General features: G+C 41.1%; 1 protein-coding gene across 1 annotated transcript in view; it reads left to right on the forward strand.

Moving 5' to 3' along the window:
• The first annotated feature begins 15,357 nt into the window (after positions 1-15,357).
• MBOAT1 (membrane bound glycerophospholipid O-acyltransferase 1) overlaps positions 15,358-26,173 on the forward strand; it is a 56,685-nt gene continuing 45,869 nt past the window's right edge. Inside the window, exon 1 of the mRNA XM_082752453.1 lies at positions 15,358-15,536. Within this exon, the coding sequence (XP_082608579.1) occupies positions 15,447-15,536 (90 nt within the window). The 5' untranslated portion in view covers positions 15,358-15,446. The remainder of the gene's footprint in view (positions 15,537-26,173) is intronic.

Below are 26,173 nucleotides of genomic sequence, written 5' to 3' on the forward strand. Positions count from 1 at the left end.
CTGTTGTTGTACCTGTTTTGCAGCAGGGCCACATATTTTTTTTTGCTGCCGATACAAGGAAGGGGGCAGCATGGAGAGAGGGATGGTCAGGTAGGTGCTTAGAAAAAAGGAACTGAGACACCACCAGCTCAAAGCATCCATGAAATTCCAGCCTTTGTCTTGGCTGTGTCTTGGAGAAGTGCACTTAATGCTGTCCCTTGAATTTTTGGTATGCTTTACCATGCTTTGACTGTTTCTTATTCATGTCAGCATGATAACACTCTGCTTCCCCCTCCTCTGGGCTTTTCTTAGCACTCCTGCTTTCCAAGCTGTTATCCTAGGAGCATGGAGCTCATTGAAGACGTGGCTGTGTCAGCTACCTACAACACAGGCAGGACAGTGGAGTCTGGTGGCCAAAGAGAAAATTGCATCCACCATGATCACCCCTTCCACTGGTGGGATTTTCAGCAAGCAGCTTTGGCCTTATAGCTTCTGTTCCATGGGTACAACAGCCCCATACAGGCTTCCTTGTGGCTGGAGCCCAGAGGGACATAATGCTTAGCACTGCAAGCTCAGGATAGCAGTCCCTGTATTGTATTGACTCTGGAAATGTTTTTAACAGTATCAATGTTTTCTCTTGTTGCTGTGGCTCCGGGCTGTGCTTGGTTTGTTGGGGTGCAGATGCAGAGCCGTTTCCTCAGATGTAGAGCTAAGGGTTGGTATGAGTAAGGTAAAGGTTGGGAAACTGGGAAAGTGCCAGTTGTCCACTCTCCAGGACCCGTCTGTACAAAATGCATGCAGAGGTGATACCATCTGTCCCCCAAATTAGCGGAAGAACCATCTGCAGATGCAGCTGGAGCAGACAGCTACAGGAACAGCTGCTGATCAGTCTCTTGATCTCAGTTTTAATGTACACCAAGGTCCCTTTTGTCTGCTTTTCTTATTATTTACGTAGGTTGGCCTTTCTCAGAACCTCCTCCCACCAAACCATGACATTTCCTGCAATGACTTCATAGCACCTGATTTTGCTTTGGTATCACCAGTCTTTGTCTCTTTAAAGTAAAAAGCATTCTCTTTGCAACTCCATGGGCATCACCACAAAGATAGGGATTGCAAACACTAGAATAGTTGGTTGGTGAGGTTGTGAGAGGTGGTGGTGAGATGGGAGGGACTCTGAGTAATATTACAAAGGTGAGCAAATCTTTCTCCCTTCTTCTGGAGAACTTCCATATGCAAAAGCTGAGATGCCATGGTATGGCTGTCAAAGTTTTAGAACATGATCAAGTTTGTGAAAGGGATAGGTGCAAAATAAGACACTCATGTAAATTGATCTGTACTTCTATTAGAGAATAACGTCTGTTGTGATGCAATCCTTGCCTGAAAGGAAAATCTCTTGTCAAGTTTTCTGGTCCTGCTCTGTCCCCAGGCTTGGACACAATCCATGCGTAAAGATTTTAGGATTTGGTTCTCAATATCATCAGTCTGGTTAGGCAACCTTTACAAAAACAGAGATTCAAGCCCATGAAAATCCTCAGTAGCTAAATATCGACATTTAGAAACTAATGAGAGTAGCTGCTGCAAGAAGCATATACTTTCAAAGTGTAACATTATTTATCAAAATTAACAGAACAGAAAATCTCCACTAGTACTAGCTTTTTAAAAATTTTATTTTGTGTAAAATATCTGTCTTACAATCAGAACAAAGATAATTCATATTTCAGATTTGAATTCTAAACATAGCAGACTATAAAATAGAGTTTTGTACCCTGTTTTCCATAAACAATTTAGCATTTCAATTTCAGAAAATGTATGATGCAAGTAGGGTTAGCTGTGCGGGGGTACAAATGAGTTCTTGTTTTAGTCCTCAATTCATTTTTAAGTGTGACTCATCTGGGAAGATCTTGTCATTCTGGGAAAAAGACAGCAATAAATCAGTTGGGAAACAGCAGATTTCTTCAGATCTAACATGTATATGAATTTGCAGTAAGCCATTTCTAAGCTTGTGAGACACTGGTAACTTTAGGACCATGGAAACTTTGGAGACTGTTGTACTGAGATTAGGGAGGTGTTCATGAACTAGTCAACTACTTCATCAATGTTGTATCAAATGTTATGTCTCTCTGCATTCCAGGAAAGATTGTGGGTAAGTATTCAATCTCTCAGAAACACAAGAAATCTCATATTTTGAGCTAAAGGACACCAAAGACCATAGGATAGTTGTGTACTTCTGATTTACCCAGTGGAGCAGCACTACTGACATACAGACAAGGTCCAAGGAGAGGTATAAAATGAGCTGCCTGATGATTCCTTTCTAGATCTAAGAGAGGCAAGAAGCCTCTGAAAGGGTGTCATGCTGCAGAACAAAGAGCCAAACATTGTGTGCATGTACTTGGCACGCACACATGTTGCTGATGGAAGATACTGGAGTTAACTTAGCAGAGAGCTATAGAAGCAGAAAAAAGTTGGCTGCCAAGACCTCCGGTGGGTATACAGGTCAGGGTCCCACTTGAAGCAGAATTATTGCTTGACTAGATCACAGCAGATGTGACTTTGAGATGGAAACATCGTGATAGACAGCATGAACAATCTTCTGATTATAAGCTCAGTGATAACAAAATATAGATATTTTTTTCCCAGATGCAATGGTCATAACCTTATACATACACTTCAGTTCACTGTCACTTCTCTTTCAAGTCACAAAAGCATTAGTCACCTACCAGAACAACTGTGCAAAACAACAACAAGCAAATGAAAAGATACATATCCAATTCTTCTCAGCTGTGCCTTAGAAACCCTCTACATCCACTGTCATTGTTATGTATTAAAGCACGTATTGCCACTGAAAAAATACTTACAAATGGAATAACTAAGCGCAGTCAAGCTTTTTGAATAGCTAGCTTTCCTTGCTGTTGCCTACTTATGCTGTTTGTATTTTAGGTTTTAAAAAAATTGTTTGTGCTAGCACAAGTACAAGGTCAGTGAGTAATTCAGTGAGTACTGATTTCACAGGAATGCTAGCAGAATATGTTGATGCTGAGCAATATAGCTTGCTACAACCTACCAGCAAAATCTCAAGTAAGGTTATCTGTCCAGAGATTTATGTGTTACAGAGAAAGTAACAGTATCTAGGAACACTTCTGCACACCTTCACCATTCTCTCTAAAGGTTTCTGGGCATGGTTCAGGAATCATTCTGGGTGCAGGCCCCTTCCTGGTAAAGCATCTGAATCATAACCACTGTTTTGCAGGATATTATGGACTCCTAATTTCACTGACATGTCCACCCAATGGCTTGTGCTTTAACAGAATGCAAAACTGCAGTTCCTGGAAAGGAATTTAAACTTGATTTTAAAATCAAAAGAGATGGAACATTCCCCATACAGGAGAGGGGTGGAAGGTGAGGAGGTGCGAAGGGGGGAGTTGGGATTGAATTTATTTATCTGGAAGGGAACCATTTGAGTTTACTGCTTTGGAGTACATGGCTGCAAGTTCCAGTCACTGATTTTTTATTTATTTATTTATTTATTTATTTATTTATTTATTTATTCCTGCTAGTCCATGGTGATTCAGTTCTTTCTGCTTCACAAGATACTTATACACTGTAATCAAGCTTAGTTTTTATAACATTGTATTTTCCAGTTCTCTGTTCATAAGGCATAATAATGCTGTTCTTTTCTGCATCAACACCCATTTTCAACATCCTTTTAAATAAGGATAGCTTAATGCAGTTATGTGGACTTCTGTTGTAGTCTTAGTTCTCAGTTCCCTCCCTCTTACCTTTTTTCTCTGCACTAATTTCCAGCTCATACCAAGTCTCAGCATCACACTTGAAAACTTTGTTCACCTTTGTGCAGCCTACATTCTAGTCTCTCATGTTGTAGGCAGAGCCTGTGTTTCTTGTTTCAGTACTATGTTTTGCTATTGTTTGTTTGAAAAGGTCCAGGTCACCCCAGAATGACTAAGATCACTCTGTACAAGTGCCCTGTCCTTGCAAGTAATTCTAGTCAGGCAAATCTGTGCTGTCCACACACATTACAAGAAGTGACTTCTTATTTACAAACTTGTAATAATTCTACTATCTTCATTTAATAATAACCCAAAATATAATAATTTCAGAATGTCAAACTAACAAAGGTCTGCATAAATATCTTTCTTTTTGTAAATAGCAAAAGAATGACCTTAATTTCCTAACATTTTTGTATGTTTTAATCTTTTTTTTTTTTTTAATTCTATATTGTATTGCTATCCCTTTATTATTTTTCCATTTTTTTAACTTTTTTTTTTTTTTTTTTCTCTCCAAGTACTCTCCATTTTGTAGTTAATATAGCATTCTTTTTCTTAAATATATACATGTATTCTCCAGCATATAATTACAGAGCTGCTATGGATCAGACACTTAATGGTGACATTCAGGCTTCAGTATCTTATTCTTTAGGGCAGGTTTCTTTGAGTTTGGAGGGTTTCCCAAGATCAAAAAAGCCTTAATAAGGGAATATCCTGAGCCAGTTCACTATAAACTACAAAGGGGCAATGTCAAGATGGAGCTATCTGGCAGTGAAAACAGCACTTGAAAATGCATAGTATTATGCAGAAGCTTTGCCTAGTCAATTCTGTATTTTCAGCAAAGTCTTCCATGAAATATCCATCTAATTCTAAAAACAATTTATGAGAGAGAAATAGAACAGTTTAACCTAAGTAGCAGTATATATATATAAATACATACTGTATATATATATGAGTAGCAGAATATGATGACTAGTTTGGAGTAAAGCAGAAGTAAAACTTTTGTCCTCATCTGTTCTATTAAACACACATCAGAGCCCTTCCTGAAGCTCAAGGATCTCGTGTTTCCATAGGCCAAAGGCATGTACATAGTTTATACAGTCAACATAAACAATCAGTGCAGCTTTTAAAAAAACAGCTAATCTGTTAGTAGCCCATCTGGTCAATCATTTGCTTCTCAGGAAGTCTGCTAACCATCTGGAAGTTTCTACTCTTGTGACCATGTATAACATACAACATTCACTTACAACAATTTAAAATTTACTTTCCTCTTTACACTCTAGCTGTTAAATGGCTCTTGAAATATTTGCTTGGAGCAACAAGCATTTCCAAGTATGTAGTTTCCTGCTTTTCCCATTTACAGTCTTGAATTCAGACATGAATTTCAAGCACTGAAAGGTTTCCAGCTTTATTTTTCGGCAGAAATATTTCCATTCTCCCCCCTTTATCACATTAGAAGAAACAGAGGACAAAAGCAGTCAACTGAATTCTTGATATTTTGAGATGAAGCAGTGTGGGGAGAATAACCATCTTTTTTAGATCTAACCAAATAGAGAAAGTTAAAATTGGGATTCCCGATTTTGACTCATTCTTTCCTGTATGTCTCCACGTTTCTGGAAAGCATTTTTTTGCTGCAGTGTTGAATGGAGTGGGCTCTGAAAAGAAACAGCGTACTCAAGGTAGGTGAAGCAGTTTTGAAATGAAAGTAGCATGGGCACATGTTGCACTGTTTCCAAGAAGAGACCGTCAGTTAACAATTCTCATTGTTTTAGACTATCTGTCTCCTTTGTTACAGAATTTCACACTGTGTAAAAAAATAAGTCAAACACAATCTTTAACTATAGTCACACACTTCATCATTTATGGATTTTCACTTCTTGTTTTCTTTCCATTGTGTCCTTTGGAAATATAAAGGTTATCTCTGCATTTTGTGCTCTTCACCGTACACGAAAATGGATATTATATCTGCAGGGATCTTAATACAACTAATGTGGACTTTGGAAAAGAATTTTTAATTTCAAGATTCCAGCACGTGTGAGGAACCAAAGCAACAGTTTGAGCAAGGAGTCAGCTCATAATCTATCTGCACACCCAACATGAGCTGAATTGAGCAAACTAGAATAGGCATTGTAGCATTAGGTTGTGCTTTACCATCCCGTACAGCACAGGATAGTTTTAGTGTTCCAAAAGCCTGATGTAAAACCCTGGGATGCTGTTACCAACCCACCCTTCCACTCCCATGCCCAGAAATACCTTGCAGTAGGAAAAATCACTGTGCAGATCCATGGCTTGCCAATGTGGAAAGGACAAAAAGCCTTGCTCTTCTTTACCTCTCTGTTAAATCTACAGTGCAGGGACATGTGGAAACTATTGGCAAATCCAATAGAAAGGGGAAATAGGGACTATTGAGCAGGGATACCCAGAGTAACAAAGTTTCAGCAATATTAATTCTGCATGGCACACTATTGTGTTCTCTGCACATCACAGGAGACAGAGTGCTTTGTGGGTACAGCCAGGCAATGACAGCACAGCCACTGAATAAGCTCCTCTGCGGTGGCTGAGGGAAGGGCTTTGCCTGCAAACATGGGGATTTGGGACTGGATTATGGAGTATTGCTCTTATTCAGATACTATCCCACTGCCTTTTCATTTTTCTGGTCCCATATATGCCACCCATAGTGGCTGTCAGCAAAGAGCTAGATCAGCAATGCATAAGATGTATCTGCAATGTAACTAAATAAGATAAATTCAGATTAAATCAGGAGCCTTTAAGTCTTTCTTAGAGGGAGAACTCAGGCAAGCTGCAGACTGCAATGGGAACTCCAGGAGTTCAATAACTATGTAATGGTAATCACCAGTATTGCCAACCTTGGCTATGCATGGTTTGAAAAAGGAGATTTTTTCATTAAGTGTACAGGATGCTGTCACTATGACAGATCTGTATCATATTCTGTCAGGTAGAATGCAGTTTGTCAGTTCCTGTGTAGCAAATTATAATATCTGTTTAAAACCATATTTGCAAGCAGTCAGCTGGCAAGTGCATTGCACACTCGCCCATCTGCCGCCGCAGTAATTGGGTCATCCACAGGAGAAGCTGGTTTGCCCCTGCAGTGACCTTATATGAAGAAACCCTATATCTGGCCAGGGATTTTAACAGTAGTATAGAGGAAAGGAAACTTTTCTATGGAACCAACTGGAACTGACAGACTCCTGTTACCCATGTTTTCAACTCAGACTTTGGAGCAGGTCTAATTGTACCTCAGAAATGATGGTGAAAGAGAACAAGGAGAGATGTTCTGAAAGTTGTCATTACAATAAGGACTGCAGTCTGTCTAAAGAGATGATTGCCAGGACTAGCTGTCTTCCTGTATAGCTCAGAAGAACACCAGCTTTAGCACCCTTCTGTTAAAACCAGTTACTGTTCACGTGAAAAATGGTAATGGTAAGGCAATGCATTTTAATTTCTTAGGGTGGCAGCTTTAACCTGGAGCTTCCTTTCTAAGAAGAATTAACAATAGAGTTGAATTCTGACTTCAAGATAATCAGGTTTTTCATTACAAAATTACAAAGGTGTCACTCCTGTTCTTCCTGTTTATGACAGAAGATTCAGGCTTTCTTGTAAACTAAGTATTCATGTTCTGTTCTTTGTCTCTCAGGGCAATTATCCATTAGGATAACTTTTCTAGGAGTAGAACTTCATAGAGTCATAGAATCATAGAATGGTTTGGGTTGGAAGGGACCTGAAAGATCATCTATCTCCAACTGCTCCACCCCTCCCTCCAGCCCCCCTGCCATGGGCAGGGACACCTTCCACTGCACCAGGTTGCCCAAAGCCTCATCCAGCCTGGCCTTGAACACCTCCAGGGATGGGGCATCCACACCTGCTCTGGGCAACCTGTTCCCACTGGAAACTTTCTTAAAGTTAGGCTCTAGTCTGAACAACAAATAAGTATTACAAAAACCTGATGTTACCTCATCAGAGTGAACATTATTTTTTAACTCTTTTACCCCTGAAACTTTTTCCTCTTCTGAGACGTTACTGTGTGTACAGAATAAGTTTCTGAGATGTCGATGATGTCTTGGCCATCTCTGCAGTACAAAATCAGGTGGATTTTGTGGTGAAACTCAACAGCTTCTCATTGACATAGAGAAATGGTTAATATGTAAAACATGCTAAGAAACTAAACAATGCTTCCCCTCAAATGTAAGAGAACCACCTTATAGCTTAGCTGGAGATTGAGCACTAAAAATGAATGCATATTCTCTGAATGAAGTCCAAGACAGATAGAGTAGAAAGTTAAAGTAGGGAGAAAAAAATAAAGTTGAATACTTCTAAAATAATACTTCATACATTGTACTATCCCACTAGTTCAGACTTAGTGACCACCATGGCTGTTTCTGGCCTCGCAGCCAGTGAATCTCCAGTGCCAGCAATGTGTGAGCAGAATTTTCAGATACATCAGCCATTTCCATCACTTCCTCTTTCACACCAGACTTTCACATTCCCTAGGGTATTTAACAGTCATCGCTTGAACAAGACAACAGTTGCCAAAACTCGCTATACTTTTGACTTAGTCTAGAAGACTGCATCACTGCTGATTGTCCATTTCTCAGATATGTCTATGAAATATGCAGTGAACAACATTCAGCAAAGACAAGCTCATCACGTTTCTTCCAGCTTGGGCAAAGGGAAAGGTCCTTTGTTGCCAGAGGTGAGGGAGCTGACTTTCGAAAGAGCAGCTAAGTGGTAGGATTGAGGCAGACAGAGTAATATTCAAACATCTTTTCAATATGTGGCTTATCTATATAGCATCAAGGCACTCAGTGCAAACAATCTTTGTGTACTCTTCTGTCACATTGTCCTGATTGCACTAGGAAACCTGGTTTTGTAGGCATCCACCCCTGACTTAGCCTTATGGGAAGGAAATACATGCTGTATACTATGAGATTGGTTTAGTTGGACTACTGATAAAACTAAATATATGGATGTTCACATTTATTGTAGGGCAGACTTTTATTTTTTTCCCTTCTGCATTGTTAATAAACCTGGAATTTGCTTAGGTACAGCCACTTATTACTATAGGCATGGTATTCTCCCTAAGCAGCTGCTTAAGAAGGCTGCTCAACTTCATCTAAATTGTTTTCCTGAACCAAAGATCCTTTTTCCTACAGAAGTGACCTCATGTTTAGGGGACAGCCAAAAGGTGTGCCAACATCCACGGTAAGTCTATCAGATGCATGCTGATGCATGTGATTGACAGTAGACTTTGAAGTCGAAGGTCTCAGTTTTTCTTTCTTGTAGTATTCACAAAGTTTCTTTGATGATACTGGCTTGAGGCAGCGACGCGAATTGATCCACGCAGGAGGGTCGGTTAAGTGGCTCCTGTTAAAACAAACATCATCAATGTTTTACAGATCAGCCAGCAGGGGTCCTGCCTTTGCCAATGATGAAAATACACTTAAAGGTCTCTCTGTTAATTGGGTCGTGTTCTTTCTGGTGGACCTTTTTGGGCATTGAATTCATTCCTTTCCCCCATGCATATAAACATTACAGTCATAATAATACTCACAGCAGTCAAACATTTATTATCGTTATTATCATTGGGCCTACCGCCTTGATGCATGGAGGAAGACCCCATTTTGCTGGATGTTACACAAGCAAAGAATAATGCAGGCATCCTTGTCTGAAAGGGCTAATGATCTAAGTAGGAGGCAGGATTCAAAGCTGGATACAGACCAGCTGGCATAAGAGGCCAAAGAAACAATAAGACAGCACTAATCAGTGAAAATGCTGTGATCCCAGCGTAACAACTCTGTTGACAAGCTTCCAGTAGAAAAGCTTATTTCTCCCCCCTTGAAACAATAAGAAAAAATAAGTTTTAAGAACTAATTAAAAAGAAGATAGTATATTAATCTTGAATGCTTATTAGGGTCAACTCTTCATTATAAAAGGGCAAGTTCAGAAGAAACCCCAGGAGTGCTTGTTTGAAAATCTAATATAAGAGCCAATGCTTATCTTAGGATAGATGTACAGACAATGCAGAACCTAGAAAAAGAATGAAACAAGACAGAGCAAAAGAAAATACACAAAAATGGGAATGAAGTTCAAAGTGGTGAGTGCAGGAAATACTTGTCGTGGGAGCATTCTGATCAGACAAAGGTAAATTTACCAAAGCTACAGAAAAAAAAATGTTTCAGTAATCAAAGTGGGATAATGAGAGCATGTATAAGATTTTATTTGAGCGTGTGTTCATTTAGACCGCTACAGGTATTCACTCAAATAGAATAATGAGGAACCAATTTCCAACAGAAAAAGGCAATTTCTATCAGACTAGAAAATCTTTACAATCCAGAAATTCTTGTAGTTCCATAATTAATATATTGCTCAACTTAAATAACACTCATCAGCTTCAAATCATACTTATATTTTTTTATTTTCCCCCTTTGCACATTATTTGAAAAGGTCACGACTGTCCACAACTAGAACAGCAATACAAACAATTACAGCTCTTTAACAGTGTACTGTAGAACAAAGGCTTCAGTTAACACTGGTGTTGCTAGCTCTCTAATTCAGGCAATACATGTTGTGGAGCAGTCATTTTAGCTAACAGTGTTATTTGATAGCATTACTGGGCATAAAAATGTTGTAGATTTTGGCTCTCTAAATCCACACACCAGTACTAAATGTTTTCTTCAATGTTATTTAATCTTTTCCATAAGATTTGTAACTATAAGTGAAAGGGCTTGATTGCTTATAGAAGTTTAAGTTCTCTTTAAATGAAATTATAGAGTAATGCCTACAGATTTAAAAACACCATAACTTTCTGCTAACAGTGAGTCCTGACTGGTTTCAACATCTTTTTTTTTTTTTTCTTTCCTTTTTTTTTTTTTTTTTTTCCCCCCACTTATTAGTTCTGGTGCAGAAAAGACCCATGTAAAACAATATTAAAAACAAAAACAAACAGATATTGATTGACACTGTAAATTGCCTAACTCTTATGGGAACACTATTAGCAATTCTCTCTCTCTCTCTCTCTCTCTTTTTTTTTTTTTTTTTCCTAAATAAAAATAGTATAAGGAATTGGAACTATTTCTCTCTCTAACTTTTTGGCAAAGCTAAAATAATTTTTCTACTTGTTGTACAGTTTCCCCTCTAGATGGTAGAAGAGAACAAACTCTGTTACTTCTGCTGTGAAGACTGAGATGATTACTAGAGAAAAACAATGTTATCTGTGAAAGTACAAGGCAAAAAAGCTGAAAAGTCAGGCTATATTAAATTAACTTTGTGTTCTGTTTTAATTTGATATGGGTAAAAAGAGTTCTGCTGGATGTGCTGATGGTTGCTTATAAATTTACAATTGGAATTGTGAAGGACTGCTAATATGAAAAACTTTCATGCACTAAGATTTGCCTTTGTGTGAGTGTATGGAAGTACTTTCTTAAGAATACTACCATATGATTTTTAGGAGAAAAATATTTTTTTAAAGAAAACATTATTTCAGTAGCTCTAGACATCATCTGTTTTCTTTATAAAATTATTCTCTTGATTTCCCTAAATGTATTTGAACAGAAATCAGCATTTTTCCAATAGTTATTGCTTGGAACCTGAAGTATTTCCATGAACTCTTGCCTTTTTCATATTAGTCATAAGTAATTCTTACTTAACTTTTTCAGCTTCTTATTCTGCAAATCACAAAATGTCCTTCCAGGTTTTTAGTTTCAAGCTGTATTACAAATAGACTCTGTTACATCTCAAATTGCTCCTGAATAAACTGTAGTAGAGTTCACAAAAAATGTGATATAAACAAATACAAACCACCTCCTTTTCAAGTAACTAGTAAACTGAAAAAACGAATCCTTCTAGATTTATGTCTGCTTGCCTTGTGACCACTGGCTGTATTAAAGGTCAAGGGATCCCTTTCAGCAGCAGGAAAAGAAATGAGCCTGCAAAATTATCTCAAGTGTAGACACAGAGAGCCTCATGTTGGTAGAGACAGTCACAAATCATTAAGTAAGTGTAAACCTCCGTTCATTGTTTTCTTTAATTTTGTATCAGTAGATCCTGATTCCAATTCACCATTATCTGAAAATAATAAAAATAATCATTCTACCATCTCTGAAGGAGGATAAATGCACAGATAACATTCTCTTTTGGTAATGCTGAAAGCCATCAGTGCTATGAGTTCATGGCCACATGCATGTTACCAAGAAAAACAAACAATCCCTTCCTCTCTCAGGTGCTCAGCTTTGTTTCATGCAGCATTGCTTGTCATCCAGACCTGTGGTTCATCCATGGCCCCTATGCCGGAGATTCTGACTTGTCAAAAGGAATCAGGATTTGAAAACAAAACAATTTCCTTTTATACTGATGCAAAAGGATCACAGGAGTAATTTCTGGATGAGTTTCACTTCCAGAAGATACCTTATGGGTACTTTCACATTACAATTTCCTTAACCATGGAATAAAACCCTTGGTTTCTCCCCACCACCACACACTTCCAAATTTGTCCATATTCTCCCAACTTACTGTTTGCAAGGCTAAAGTTTAAAACAGCTGTGAGAAGATAGAAGGGAATTTTAGTGGCGGACTAACATTTCTATTGATGAGGTTGTTCTAGGTATCTCACAGTGTCACTACTCTGTGCTTGCCTGCTATGCTGGCAGCCTTCATCCTGCCTTCCCTGTTAAATGGCTGTCCTTGCAACTTCTCTACATTCTCCAGCGAACTGTCTTTTCCTGTTGAGGCATAAAAGAAAATCTTCCACTGAAAGGTCAAATTCACCGTATCAGTCAGGCAGGGTCAGAGAATTACAGAGCGGCACTCCTCACTCCCCCGTGCAAACTGTAGAACAAAAGACAAAATGAGTAGGCACCCAGGTAAATATGATGTAATGGGGGAAATACAGCCACTGTAAAGAAGTTACACTTCACAAACCTGTTAGTGTTCTCTGAAGAATATGTGTCTAAAGGTGATCCTGTCAGGAAAGTATATTTCTATTTCCAGAGCTTTGGGGTAAGGTTTTTCACCAACAACAATTAAATAATTCGAGAATAGTAGGAACTATCCCTTCATGGATTTCCAGCTGCTTGAAAGGTAATAAACACAGGGTGAGAAATTAAATATCGAGTTGGGAATTAATACAAAGGGATCTATCCTGTTGAACACATTAAAAAGGTTTTGGAAAAGGAGATGAGATGACAGACTTAGAAAGGATATGAAATAATTCAGGATAATCAAAGCTTGATTATAGAGTTGTAACAGATTTTACAATATTGTGTTGCAGGGCAATTTAAGGATTGTTAAAATTTAATATTGATAAATCTTAACAGGAAAAAAACAACTCGATTATACATATGCATGTTGGTTTTTAAACTACCTTTGAGAAAACAGACTTTGAAGTCATTGGGGATGATGTTGGGAATTCTTGGTGAAGGAATATAGAACAAAATATTGCTACTACGTACATCTATAGTCTCTTAATTTCAAAAATAGATGCAGAAAAGCTTGGAAAGGAAGAACAAAGAGATCAGTAAGGTCCATATAATGAGAGATTAAATAGACAACTGAGGATACATAAAGATATGAATAGCACAGGGGAGGTGATTAAGCAGTGATTATTCACTTCTCACAGCACAAGCACAACACAGCACCCAATGAAATTACAAGGCAGCTGCTTTAAAACAAACACAAGGAAGTACTTTTTCATACAGCACATAATTAAATAGCAGAATTCACAGGATACTGTGGAGGCCACAAATATGACTAAATTCAAAAGACATGAGGCATGTAACATAGGCCCACCAGCGGCTATTAAACATCATATGCCAGATGAAATTTCCATCTCAGGCATCTGATGGCTAGGAGCTGGGAGAGTACAATGTGAGAGGATTGCTCTGTGCTTGGCATGTTTCTTGGATGCCTTGTCCAAGCACCCACAGTTGTTCCTGTCAGTGACAAGAGACCTCACCAGCCTGCTGGGCTGACCGGTCACAGCTATTCCACATCTGGTGGTCCTGCCAGCAGAGAGGGGGTGACAGACAGCGACACACAATTCCCACGTGCAAATAGGTTTATAACAAATATATGGCAGTGGTGCAAAGATACTTCAGCTGGATCCATTCAAGCTTCTTTGGGTGTAGGAGAGCTTTCTAGTCTAAGCACAGTGTATCATAAACATGTCTTTGCTGAGACAGGAGCGTGCTCTCTCTTGGACTTTGCCAGAACTGCCACCTCTCTAATTCTGGTGCTTTCACTTCTGGCTTTCTCTACCTACCCGTTTCTCCTTCCAGCTGCTTCTGTCTCTGTTCCACACCCCATGAGGTGGCTGAGTACTGCCCATGAGAGGCAGGCACACACTCCTCAGTTCCTGCACTTGGAGTCCTGTAGTGTCCTGCTCTGCTCCTTCAGGGGCAGGCAGACAGGGAGCCTGCTCACACAGAGGAACTGATGAAGAATGCTTATGGCCTTCAGAGAAGCTATACACTGAGTTCCCAGTTATCCATATACATGATGTGTGTATTTTTCCCCAGGACTCCCTCGGCTGGTCACTGCTGAATAGTCTCACAAGGCCAGAGAAAGGCACTTCCTTGCTCCCAGGACAACTACCATACCTAAACTTGAAGTCATTGCCCCAGAGTAGTGTGTGTAATACATCACTTGTATTCTGTTCTCAAAATCAGGTTAACGATTTTAGCCAAAGTTCAACAAGCAATCCCTTTGTGGCAGACATGGCCCACGGAAAGTTCCATCCAGACATTTTCAGGCTGGGAAATTTTACACTGGAAAGAGGGACTTCTACTGGAAAATGTTAGGCAGCCTTACACATGGCTACCCAGTCCTTCCAAATGGCTCTCTTGTCCTGCTTTGAGCATATGTGTGCAGGCATGTGTGTATGTACGTATGTATGTATGTATTAAGCAACAGGGAATGTCACTGCTGTAAAACTTCTCTACAGAATAGTTTTTGCCTGGATTTTCCAGCCCAGCACTCACTTGCACAGTATAAGCAGGGCACTTTCAGTAGGGCTTGCTTGGACAATAACTTGGAGAAAACGATGGCCTCTGAAAGAGCCTGGTGCTGAGCCTGCAGAGGACTCTTGGGACACTTAAGGCCCTAAACACGTCAGCAGCACAGCTGAACAGCAAGCTTTGCAGCGCTGCCCAACTTCTCCCTGCGACACAATACTGCATTGTCCAGGGAAGGTGCACCAACACTCCTGCAGATAGGCAAGCGGGGCAGAAAAAAAGGGCACCTTTATAACCGTATCTCACTCGTAAGCTAATCGCACCAGATAAAACCCTCACTCCTTCCTCATTTTTTCCCCTATCGGGAAAAAAAAAGTCACTGCATCTGGGTTTCCAAAAGCGCTGAGCGCTCGGCAATCCTCCCTTACAACCTCCGGCGGCACCAGCATGGGGCAAGGGACGCCCGGCTGAGGATGCTCGGCTGGCAAAGCCGAGATGCAGAGGATCTCAGCCCAGGACACGGGCACGAGCACGGACACGGGCACGAGCACGGCCGGGAGCCCCTCCCCGGCCCGCTGTCCCCGCCCTGCCGTGCGCCCCCCCGCGGCCCGGCGGCAGCGCTGGGTGCCGGGCGCTGGGCGTTGGGTGCTGGGTGCCGGGTCCTGGGTGCTGGGTGCTGGGTGCCGGGTGCGGAGCGGAGGTGCCCCGGCGGGGATGCAGCATGGCCGAGGTGCCCGCAGCCCCGCACCGCACCACCGGCTCCACGCTGCTGCACCCGCTGAGCGCGCTGCTGGGCATCCCGCTGGACCAGGTGAGCTGCAGCCCCCCCGGGGGGACCGGGTGGGGAGCCGGGGTGAGCCGAGCTGGGCTTGGCTGGGCTATATGCAGGGCTGTGCAGCCCCCCCCCGGGGCGAGCTGGAGGCGCTGGTGGCTGGGTTTGCCGGCTGCCTGGGTGGGAAGCTGTTGTTTTTTTCCGGCAGCGCCCTGGCAGAAGCCCCTGGTGCTGAGGATGCTGCAGGTCGCAGCAGCGGGGGATTTGTAACGCCTCCGGTTGCTCAGCCTGCACGGTTCCGGGCCGTGCCGTGCCGTGCCGGGTTGTGCACGGGGGAGAGAGCACGGGCACGGCTCCTCCAGCACCCTGCAAGCGAAATGCAAAGCGCCCGTCCGGAGAAGCGTGGAAAGCAGCCTCGCAGCAGAGCGAGCTGCACAAAGCCCTTCCCGGAGTAATGCGCTCCGGCCAGCGGCGTTGCCGGGTTGCTTACAGCCTCCCGGTTACGCTGACCTCCAGCAGAAAATGCTGATTCTCCCCACCCTGCACACACACACACACCTCCTTTTGTTGTTTCAAGCCTGCATGCACCTGCTGCCTTTTTTCCTGCACTCTTCCAGCAACGAGGAAGTGCGCTCTGGAAGTTTGTGGAGCTTGAACTGTGCTCCGAGAAAGCTGGGCACCTGGGACAGCTTGCTAGAAGTCAGCAGAAGATGGGCAGTTACCTGCTTTCTCTTCTGTTCAGAGCAGCCGGTGCTACGTATCATTTTTTGCTGCTGTTTGTTTTTAAAGTTGGGCAAGAAATACAGCATTTCATAGATTAAAGCCCCAAACACGCTAATCCCCCCCCCCTTTTTTTTTTTTTTAATAGAAAGTTTTTGCTATGAAAGAGAGATCTGTTGCTCAATGCAACAACTTGGAAGCAACAAAGGCTTATGATTATCAATCAGCTAATACCACAGTTCAGGAGAAGGAACACGAAAGGTGATTGCCTCCCGTTCGAGGTGCTGTGCACTGTGACTGATGAGTAGGGAAGGAGGGAAGGGGCCCAGAGCAGTGTGCGTTTGCCGCTCCAGCTTGTTTGCAGCAGTGTGGAGCACACCAAGATTGGGCTGGCTGGGTCACTGAGCCATGCCACTGGGTGGCCTGCAGCTTTTCCTTCGAAGCTTTCAGCACCCTGGTATGAAGATGATGCTGGCAGTGGGAAAATCCTCCCCATGCTTCTCCTGGCCAGAGGATGCGCCGCTGCAGCTGGTTGTGTGCCCTGCCTGTCCCAGGACTCCAGGACAGTTTGAGCCAGTTGCTGATGACAGGCAGCGGGTGCATGCCTGCTGGGTTTTCTTGTCCCTGCTCCTCCAAAAACAGGAGAGCACAGTGCCAGGTGTGCAGGTGAAGCGAGCACAGAGCTGCAGGAAAGCTGGATGTGGCCGCCTCAACACAGAGGGCTTGTCACTTCTTTTGCACAGACCTCTTTCTGTGAGGTCTGTGCTCTGAGAGAGGTTCCAGCCGATGAGAAAAATCAGAAAAAGTGTTGAGCTGAAGGTCGGGCAAATGAAAGTAGTGATTGTTAGCCTTTCATTGCCGAGGTCAGAAAAGCTACAGCCGTGGTAGGCGGAAAATGTTTTGTCATCTAGTAAGCAGCCAGTGTGTCACTAACCATAGGAAGCAGGGATGAACCTGAGAATGTCATTTTTCACATTGTTTTTTTTTTTTTTTTTTTTTTTTTTTCTTCATTTTGCAAACTGTGACATAGGTTTAAAAGCCAGAGGGTGTAATTCCTAGCTGCACGATGTACCTGGCAGGCTGTTCATTTTTTATTTACTAGACAGTGTATCACATGAGAACATAGCAATGTTTTCTGCTTTAGATGCTAAAATAGCCCCAAAGTCTCAGACTGTATTTACATGGCTCTTTAATGGATGATTTATCTTTGAATTTAACCTTGAAATATCATTTTTTTTAAGGAGGAGCTATATTCGGTAACAAGATTAATGAGCTTGAAAGAGGATGAAAAGACTCGTTGTGTTCAATTCATCCTCATATCCCAGGAAAGCAGACTTTGAAGTTTAGCTGACTTGTGTTCTAAAAATATCTTGCTAGGTCAATGACACACCTCCAACAGCATTTGGAAAAAGAGGGGGTTGTTTTGATTGTTTGTTTGTTTTTTGTTTTTTTGTCACTCATGCTACAAATCACTAATTCTGGAGCACTATCCCCTCCAGTAGGTTTATACAGTGACATTTGGCAAAATATAATTTTTCTTCTTTATTTTTGGTCATTTGCACCCTAAATCACTGACTTTTAGGACATCTTCCTCTAGCATAAATCAGTGAGATGTGATAACTTTAGGATTAAACTTTTAATAGTGTAATTTCTGAAAGCAAAATGCATTTGTATATAAATACAGCAAAGAAATAAGTGCACAATCTAGAGGTATATAAAAGTATGTTTAATGGCATCATTTATCCATACGGCGTTTTTACCATGCCTTCTTCAGCTCTGGGCATCTCTAGAAGTCAGATGGTCAGGTTCAAGGGGTTAAAACACATGACTGAAAAAAGTTTCACTTGACAGGGTCATTTTGCAGTACAGCTTCCTTGGTGCCCTGGGTTGCCTTGGAAGCAGCTGCCCAGGTGCCATACCTCAGCTGCCCCACAACAAACCATGTCATTTAGCAGGCCTGACCCTGACCTGCCTCTGACAGTACCACGTTTGTTGACTTTCAAGGAAATGTGTCGTGTTCAAGGAGCATCCCGCAAAAAAGCAGTGTATGAGAATCTTCTCGTGTTTATATCAGAGGGTTTTTGACTGGAGGGTTTTCATTGATGGGGCCTGCTGCATTGCCCCCGAGGGGAAAAATATACATTTACACCTAATACGGGATGCTTTGGCTGCTAGTTGTGCACCTTATCTTTTAATCCTTTCGCTACAGCTGACCTGCATATTCATGTTTTGGCAACAGTTTGAATCAAACGCTAACTCTGTGAGGGACTGAAGGGCGTGCATCTGGGCCCTGCAGTAGCTGAAGTATTAGAGAAGTGTTCATGCCCTTACTTCAGTAAGAACAGTTCAAAGCATGCTCATGAACTGTGGTGGTATTGTCGTTGTTGATAAATATGCACTTTTTTTTTCTTTATCAAACATCAACACAAATTCTGATCTCAAAATTGGGGGGTTGTTAAATGCAACGGTTTTTCAACTTACTGTTTTGCTCTCACTCCAGTGTTGCTTCCCCATTTCCTGGTTTTAGCTTGTCAGAAGACTCATTAGTCCTCAACTGATTTGCATAAATTTTCTAATTTGTTTTTTGGGGTCAAAAAAGACAAATAAAAATTTAGTTGTCTAGGAACTTGACAGACTTAAGCAGGGAGCCTGATGGTTTTTTTACCTGTCTTTAACATAAGCATTAGAAGACGTAGTGCTGATGGGGGAAAAAAAAAAAAAAAAAAGCAATTTTTTACAGATTGAGGCAAGATAACTGAAGATAGAAGTTGACTGAAAAGAAAAGTGAAGTTAATGTCTGATTTTTACCTGAAAAATGCTGCTTGAAGATGAAGCAGCAACTGGTCAGGTTTGGTATGAACTTGGCTTTATTCTAATTCCCTAATGCCAGTCACCCTGCAATTGAAAATTCAGTGTTTTCGCTTTGAATTGCGGCAGCTCTGTCAGATTTACTGCCTCCCTGCCTGACATGCCCTCAGCTGGAAAAAAGAAAGCTGTGCAACCTGCAGTTATTTGAGAAACAGTAATGAAAAATGGAATATGAAATCAATGTATTAATACATATTTACAAAGAGATGTTACTTACGTTGCTAAAAGCAGCTTTAATTTTGATTTTTTTTGTCTTTTCGGTACCCAGATTCTGAAAAACTGTAGTCTGTAAAGGAAATCATTAGCTTTTTACAATAACGGCCTGAAGGACACAGCAATCTGTTAAAGAATGGAGGCACTGTGTGGCTGACCCTGCTTTGGGTCCCCAGCAGAGCACAGTTCGTAGTGCTCGTGGTTCTGCACGTCTTTTCTGTGCGTGTAGAGCAAAGCCACTCTTCTGCTTGTGCAGGGTCTGGGATGCTGTATGTTACCGAGACAGCCCTGAGGTGGAGGCATAGCTCTTCCCAAGGATTAAGGCTGTCTCCAAAGTGTTTCTTTTTGTTCAGGTCAGTTATTATTAACAATTGCAACGATACACATTTTCCTCTGCCTTGGAAACATGCATTGCCTTTTTCAACATGTTCTCCCTCAGTTTGGCATCAGAGTCTTTGACCTCATGGCTGATGTCTTGATACTATGCATGTAAATATTTCCATATCCCTTCGTTCCTTGAAAACAAAGTCTGTCCTAGTAAGTTTTTCATTTGGCAGGGGACAAGAGTGCAATGGGAATCAGCCGCTTGCAATTTTCCCCCTTTTAAGCACTTTCCTTCTCATTTGTGTTAAGCGAGACCTGGAAAAATAAGCATTAGAGTGCTGCATAAAGTTTCCTGTAACCTTCCCCATGAATTAATCACATCAGGAGTGATTTACCAGTGCTCTGCAGCTATTCTGTGACAGTTTAAAGTAGTGATGAAGCTTGGGCACCAGCACTGGGGTCTAGGCACCGAGCACAGAGCTGGCTCTGTGCTTTCAGGGGAGCCCCTGATGCTTAGGATTTATGCGTGTTGGCTGGCCTGGCATGGTATTTAATGCCCTGGCTGCTCCTTGGCTGCTGTTACAGGTGAGAACAGACAGCTCTTGGGGCTTGCCAAGCTGAAAATGGTGCTGGTACTCCCTGGGCAGGGGAAGCTGCAGCACTGGGCTTGGCATCAGTGCAGAGGTGAATTTGACCTCCTGTATTTGTCTAAAACCAAGTAAAGGGTCTGAGGTCAGCAGGCTTTGTTTCTCTCAGAGTAAAAAAATCCCATATGTCACTTAGTAGTTGCAGGTGTCCTTGAGGGTATGAAACTTGGTCTTCTGGATCCTCAGGTAGTCTAGTGAGAGGGCAGAGGGCTTCCAGAAAGTCAGGCTTGCTTTTAGACTTACAGTCTGATGCACAGATTTCTGCCATCCTCCACTAATAGCGGGAGCATTTCTGTTAATGTGCAGCTAATATAACAATTTGGGAATGAATCTCCTGACTGTCCCCACTTGGCACACTGAGTAATCTGAGCATGGGGTCCTTGGCATTACCTGCTTCTCTCTCCAGATCTGCTCTTTCTGGGCCACACTACTTGCTAACGTAGGCACAGCCAATTCCCCTGACATGAATTTGGTGGTTTCTTCAGAGCACAGCACTGGTCAGGCTCGTTTGGTTACTTTGATAAGGTGGAATCCAGCCCGCTCTGTATCGGGTTCAGCTTGGTCACCCTGTTGCAGCTCTGCAGGCAGGGAGAACTGCACTTGGAGAGAAAGGGCTGAGGGAAAATCCTTTGGCTTGTCACTCCCCAGAGCAAGATGGGATTTGATAATTCTCCCTCCTTATGGCCTTGGTTTGAAAGTTAATTTTCACAATATTTTATTTTTATTTTTATTTTTATTTTATTTTATTTTATTTTATTTTATTTTATTTTATTTTATTTTATTTTATTTTATTTTTATTTTTCTTCCTGGCTTAAAGCATTTTAAACAGCTTTGCAGAACTATAGGTGAGTACGAAGAAAAAAGAAAAACACAAACCATAGTTTCAGATGTGATTTTTTTTTTTTTTTTAAATTTCCTTTGTCTGCTTACAGTATGTTGCATCCTTAGCGGAGTTGGGTGGAAACAATATTTAGTGTTTCAGACTTCCCCCATGATAAGAAATTTTCAGGTAAAAAAACAGTAATCTTAACAATGTGAGTACACAAAACTTCTAAGTGGATTTCTGAACCAGATAAATTTATTTTTAAACATTTCAAAATTCCCAAATAGTTTGCTCTCCATCATTCCTCTATTAATAAAATATCCAAAAGAAAAATAATTTTTAAAGCCAAACTTGAAACATTAACCATTAACTAGACAGCTTTACCAGCTTGAAGCATTCTGCCGTCTGTATTTTCTAAATAGCAGGAATAATGCTCCCAACAACTAGAAGGAAAGTTAGTCGATCCGCTGATAGCAGTACTGTCTGGTCGTAGAGAAAACAAATACTAAATATTAGAATGATTATTCCTCCATGGTTTCTAGTACATAACCTGCCTCTTTCTGGATGTTTTTTTGCAAATGGTATTTGAGGACTCTAAACACTTACTGGGTGTTTCTGTGTGATGGGGTTGCTGGATGACAGGGATTTTGCCTACAACTGCTGTGTGTGTCCTGTGTGCTGTAAGTTACGCTAAAGTGAGTGGGGTGCCTTCTGGAAGCATTTGAGCTACTTATTTAGATGACATGTACAAAGGGCAGATACACCTGAGTGCATGTATCTGCCTAATAAATCCTAGACAAAAATCTGGCGATCCTGTGGACTCGCAACTTCAAAATTTGTGGTTCAGTATCAGATTAAATTCTGCAGCCTTCCAGTTCAGCAAGTGAGTCAGGCTGGAGACCTCTGGGAGGAAAAAAAGGGGAAAGGAAACAAGTCCAAAGGACTGATCCTTTAGATCAGTCTTTTGGATAACATGCAGAACAATGAATAAATAAATAAATACCTATCTCAAGCCAAGAAAGCATCTTCAGCTTCTGGCTTTCATGCACAGGGTGATTGCTTGCTCCTTCTACAGGCCCTGATCTTGTGACAACAGCTCTAGGTCAACTTGAGCAATTTCTTCATCTGTGTGGTTTCTTGTTCAAGTGGCTTTCAGCACTGTTGTGCAGATAGGGCAGGAATGGGGAAGGCAGGATGACAGGGCAAAAAAACAAGGCATTTGAGGACCCCCCACTCCCAACATTTCTCAGATAACTTCAGTGCTTGTTTTCATGCTCATACATACCAATTTTATTTTGAACTTTTTTTTTTTCCCAAGTACTGTTGAGTAGAAGAGATTTAATTATTAACTCTTACACCCAGCTTAAGTGGCATTATAAACTAGTGAAAGTAGGTTTTTTTCTTCCTGTTATCAGAGTATGGCAGTGTTAAAGAATGGTATGGTGTTGACTTTGTTTATCTCATGAGTTCAGGGAGAAGGTAGTTTCAATCACTGGCTCTTTAGCTTTGCAGCATTTGCACCAACAAATTCCAGCTGATCAATGATTTATCTGGTTGCAGGAGAGACATTTTTAGAATTACTTTGCTCACTCACAAATACTGGTGTTTCTTAGTTTAAGTTACTTTGCATTTATACCTCTTCTGCTGTAGCATTTCTGGGAAAGTTTTACAAAGTATGCTGTGTCGAAGACAAGGAAAAAACAGAGCAGACAAATGGTTTGAATACTGTGACTGGGAAGTTAAAGGAGTTGTTCTTTGAATTGCATCGTTTTTGATGGCATGGTGTTTTACATCCACAGTGAGTTATAGGCACCGCTAGCACCCACAGCTGTTTGTACCTTTGTGTCTGTGTTTGTGTTCACGCATATTCTCTTGAGGCAAGAATTTGTGGTCTCTGGTTGCCACAGCAACAATAACACTCCATTCTGGTGGTGTTTTTTTTTTTTTTTTTTTTTTTTTTTTTTTTTTTTTTTGTGTGTGTGTGTGTGGTGGTTTTTTTTTTTTTGGTCTGTTTTATACCACTAAGTTGAAAGCGTAGGCATAAAACTGTGGTACGTTGTGGGATATGATAGAGTCCTAAGAGAGTGATCTTACTAGTATTTCATTCAGAGTATGTAACTTTATTGTAGTGTTACCTGTACTGCTGCTTCTCTGCTAGGGTACTACTTCCTGATTGCAAACCTGCAATTGCAGAGAAAAAAATGGGCTCAGCAATTGGGAAAAAGAAAGTTTTAGAGAGGGTCTGCTCGTGCTAAACAGCAAATAAAATCAGAACAAAGAAAGGTCCAGAGTAGAAGGCGAATGGTGACATAATCGTGTTTTTGTCTGGTTGCAGTTGCACCAGTCGGCTGAAGGATAACTATGGGTATTTTTTGCCATGAAACCAGAACGAAAACATGAACAAGGTAAAAGACAAAAAATTACAAGTTAGACTTATTTTCTTAAATATGCAAAAGCGAAGTGGGCTGTCTGCTTTAGAAAACTAACTTCTAAGGGTGATCATGGTGAAAGAATATGTGAGCAGTATAAAGGAAGTATAGGGCTTCTTCTCTTCAATCTCCTAGTGCTTGTTCACATGAAGAGAAAGATGTGATAACACTGAAGGCTGCAGATTCAACAGTGATGCAAATGATTTTGCATACAGTCCAGAACTGGGCTGTGAAACTCATTTCAACAGGATGCTGCTAAGGCCAAGGACTTGCCCAAAGCCAGTGAGGACTTGGATGTTTATAGAAAAAACACGAGTATCCAGAGTGAAATACTTAACAGCTTAAAAGGGAAAGCTTTTGGAAGTACATATTATTTTGCTGGCTCCTTTCAGGGTTTGTCCCCTCTGCAGTAAGCGGCTTCTGGCAGCTCTTCCTCTGGTATTGCTGATGCTTTTGGGATCCCGAGCCACTGCTGGCAGCCCGGAGCACGGCTGCTCTCATTACAGGCGAGTGGCTCTGCCAGAGTCATGTTCCCCTCCCAGGGCTCGACTTGACACTGTGTTTATCGCTTGAGTTTCTTCACACTGTTAAAACAGGGAGAAGAAGATCTCTGTAGGAAAGGTAGTTGACACTCAAGAAGGCTCACCTGTCCATCGCCCTGCATTTGGGGAGCCCAGCCTACAGCTATCCTGTCATTTTATATAGAAAGTCACTGTCCACTTAAATGCTTTGCAATGTTTTCTCCTCTTGTGTATCCTTTTATATGTCTCTTCTGATTTTAATAGGTTATTTTATCCGCATGGTGAACATCTCCTGTCAGCTCAGTTCATGCTGCAGATCTCTTCCACTGTATTTGGGAGTTTTGTGATCCGCACATTCATTCTCTCTGATGTGGTGCAGCAGGTGTCTGGTGTAGTCTTCCTTCATCCTTTGATGGGGTTCTGACATGCTGATCATTAGTCTGTCATCTAACAGTTAATCAACCATACATTTTACGTGTGCCATTACCTGAATTGCCTAGCTATCTCAGTTGGACTTCCTGTTTTTCTGGCTTGGATAGAGTTGAGTCAGGCTTTAAATTAGATGAATTTCAGGGCTCAAGTAATTATTGGGAGGAAATTGATTCAATTTCTGCCTCCTCTTTTTTCTTTTTCTTTGACACTTCAGTCTTTCAGCACAACTGCTAATGAGGACAATGTACCAGGCAGGTTTGGAAGACCCTAAGTGGCAGGTGTGACTCCACTACCCACATCTGGGATCAGCTATTTGCCATCTCCTCGGCTATTTCTGCATGCTGGCTGGCCAATGGCCACGTTTATTTGCTGGCAGGTGGAACTAACTGTGTCCTCGAGAGGCATCAAGCAGTCAGTGGGGATCCCTGTCTCTTTCATCCCCTTCTGAGACCCCTTTACCTCGTCTGGTACAAAGTACATACTACCTGTTGTTTGGGTGCCTTCCAGCATCAGGGAGACTGATACAGCAGTGGGAGAAACTTCATCTGTATTTTAAGATAGCTTAGGTTTGCTTAAATAAATAAATAATTGAAACCTGAAATACTTTCTCAAAGTGCTTCTGAAGTAGCTAGATGTTACTAGGAAAAAATGCTGTAGTAGAAAGAGAGGTTAAAATAAATTTTCCAAGCTAGCCGTGCAGGTCATGCACTGTACTAGTTTTTTCAAAGCTTTTTTTTTTTTTTTTTTAGGCTTTATGCATAAAGAGCTTGTTTGAAGAAGTTATAATTATTTATGCAACTTAAATGATTGTTGAATTTCTTTCCCCCACCTGTTTTCATGTTTGTAATGTAGATTGAGAAGAGCTGGTTTGGAGTTTCTGGACATTTGTTGCTGTGCTTTTTTTTTTTTTTTTTTTTCATCTTTTTTTTTGACATTGAGTCGCTTGTCACTGCATAGCTCACTTTAATAATATGAAGATATAAGGGCATTCTTTTCTTTCCTCCAAACTGCTAAAGGGGAAAAAAAAAAAAAAAAAGAGACATACTCATGTTGCCTAGTGGTTGCTCTCCTTTGCAGAGGAAACCAAGTTAGATTTCTGCTATTGCTGACTCATAAGCATGGCAAAAGTACTTCTGGGGAAAAGCGTTAATACTGTGACTAACTAATGCAAAAGTGGGTGTGTTTTCTTTTCCCCTTCCTGATGTAGCAATTATCTTTGGAAAATGTCGGTGTTAGAACCCAAAAGATCTGCTGAATGATATACAGTATGGACCTCTGGGGGGGTATACAAAAAAGGCGGCATGTTTGAGGGAAGGTAAAAAAAAAATATTTTTTTCCCTTAAATGTAGTATATTGTAAGTGAAGCCTAATTTGTAGCAAAATCAAAGTTTCTTTCTTTCTTTTTTTTTTTTTTTTTTAATTGTTTACATTTCTTATTGAGCAATTGACACTTACGCTGTGTGTTTTCCTGTAGTTTTTGTTTTGTTTTGTTTTGGTTGCTAAGTTTGAAAACTAGGAAACTTTTTTTTTTTTTTGCTTCGCTTTTTGTGTGGGAGAGAGGGAGAAGCCCCTGGAATTCATTCAGGGCACAACTTTTTGGCAAAGTACTAATGATTTCCAGATAGTTTAGTTTAGTGACACTGAGATGTTCGACTTGCAGGAAGTCCTCAGTGGTTGTCACTTTTAAGTTATTCTTTTT

Source organism: Aythya marila, assembly GCF_965140915.1.
Source record: "Aythya marila genome assembly, chromosome: 2".
Taxonomy (NCBI): domain Eukaryota; kingdom Metazoa; phylum Chordata; class Aves; order Anseriformes; family Anatidae; genus Aythya; species Aythya marila.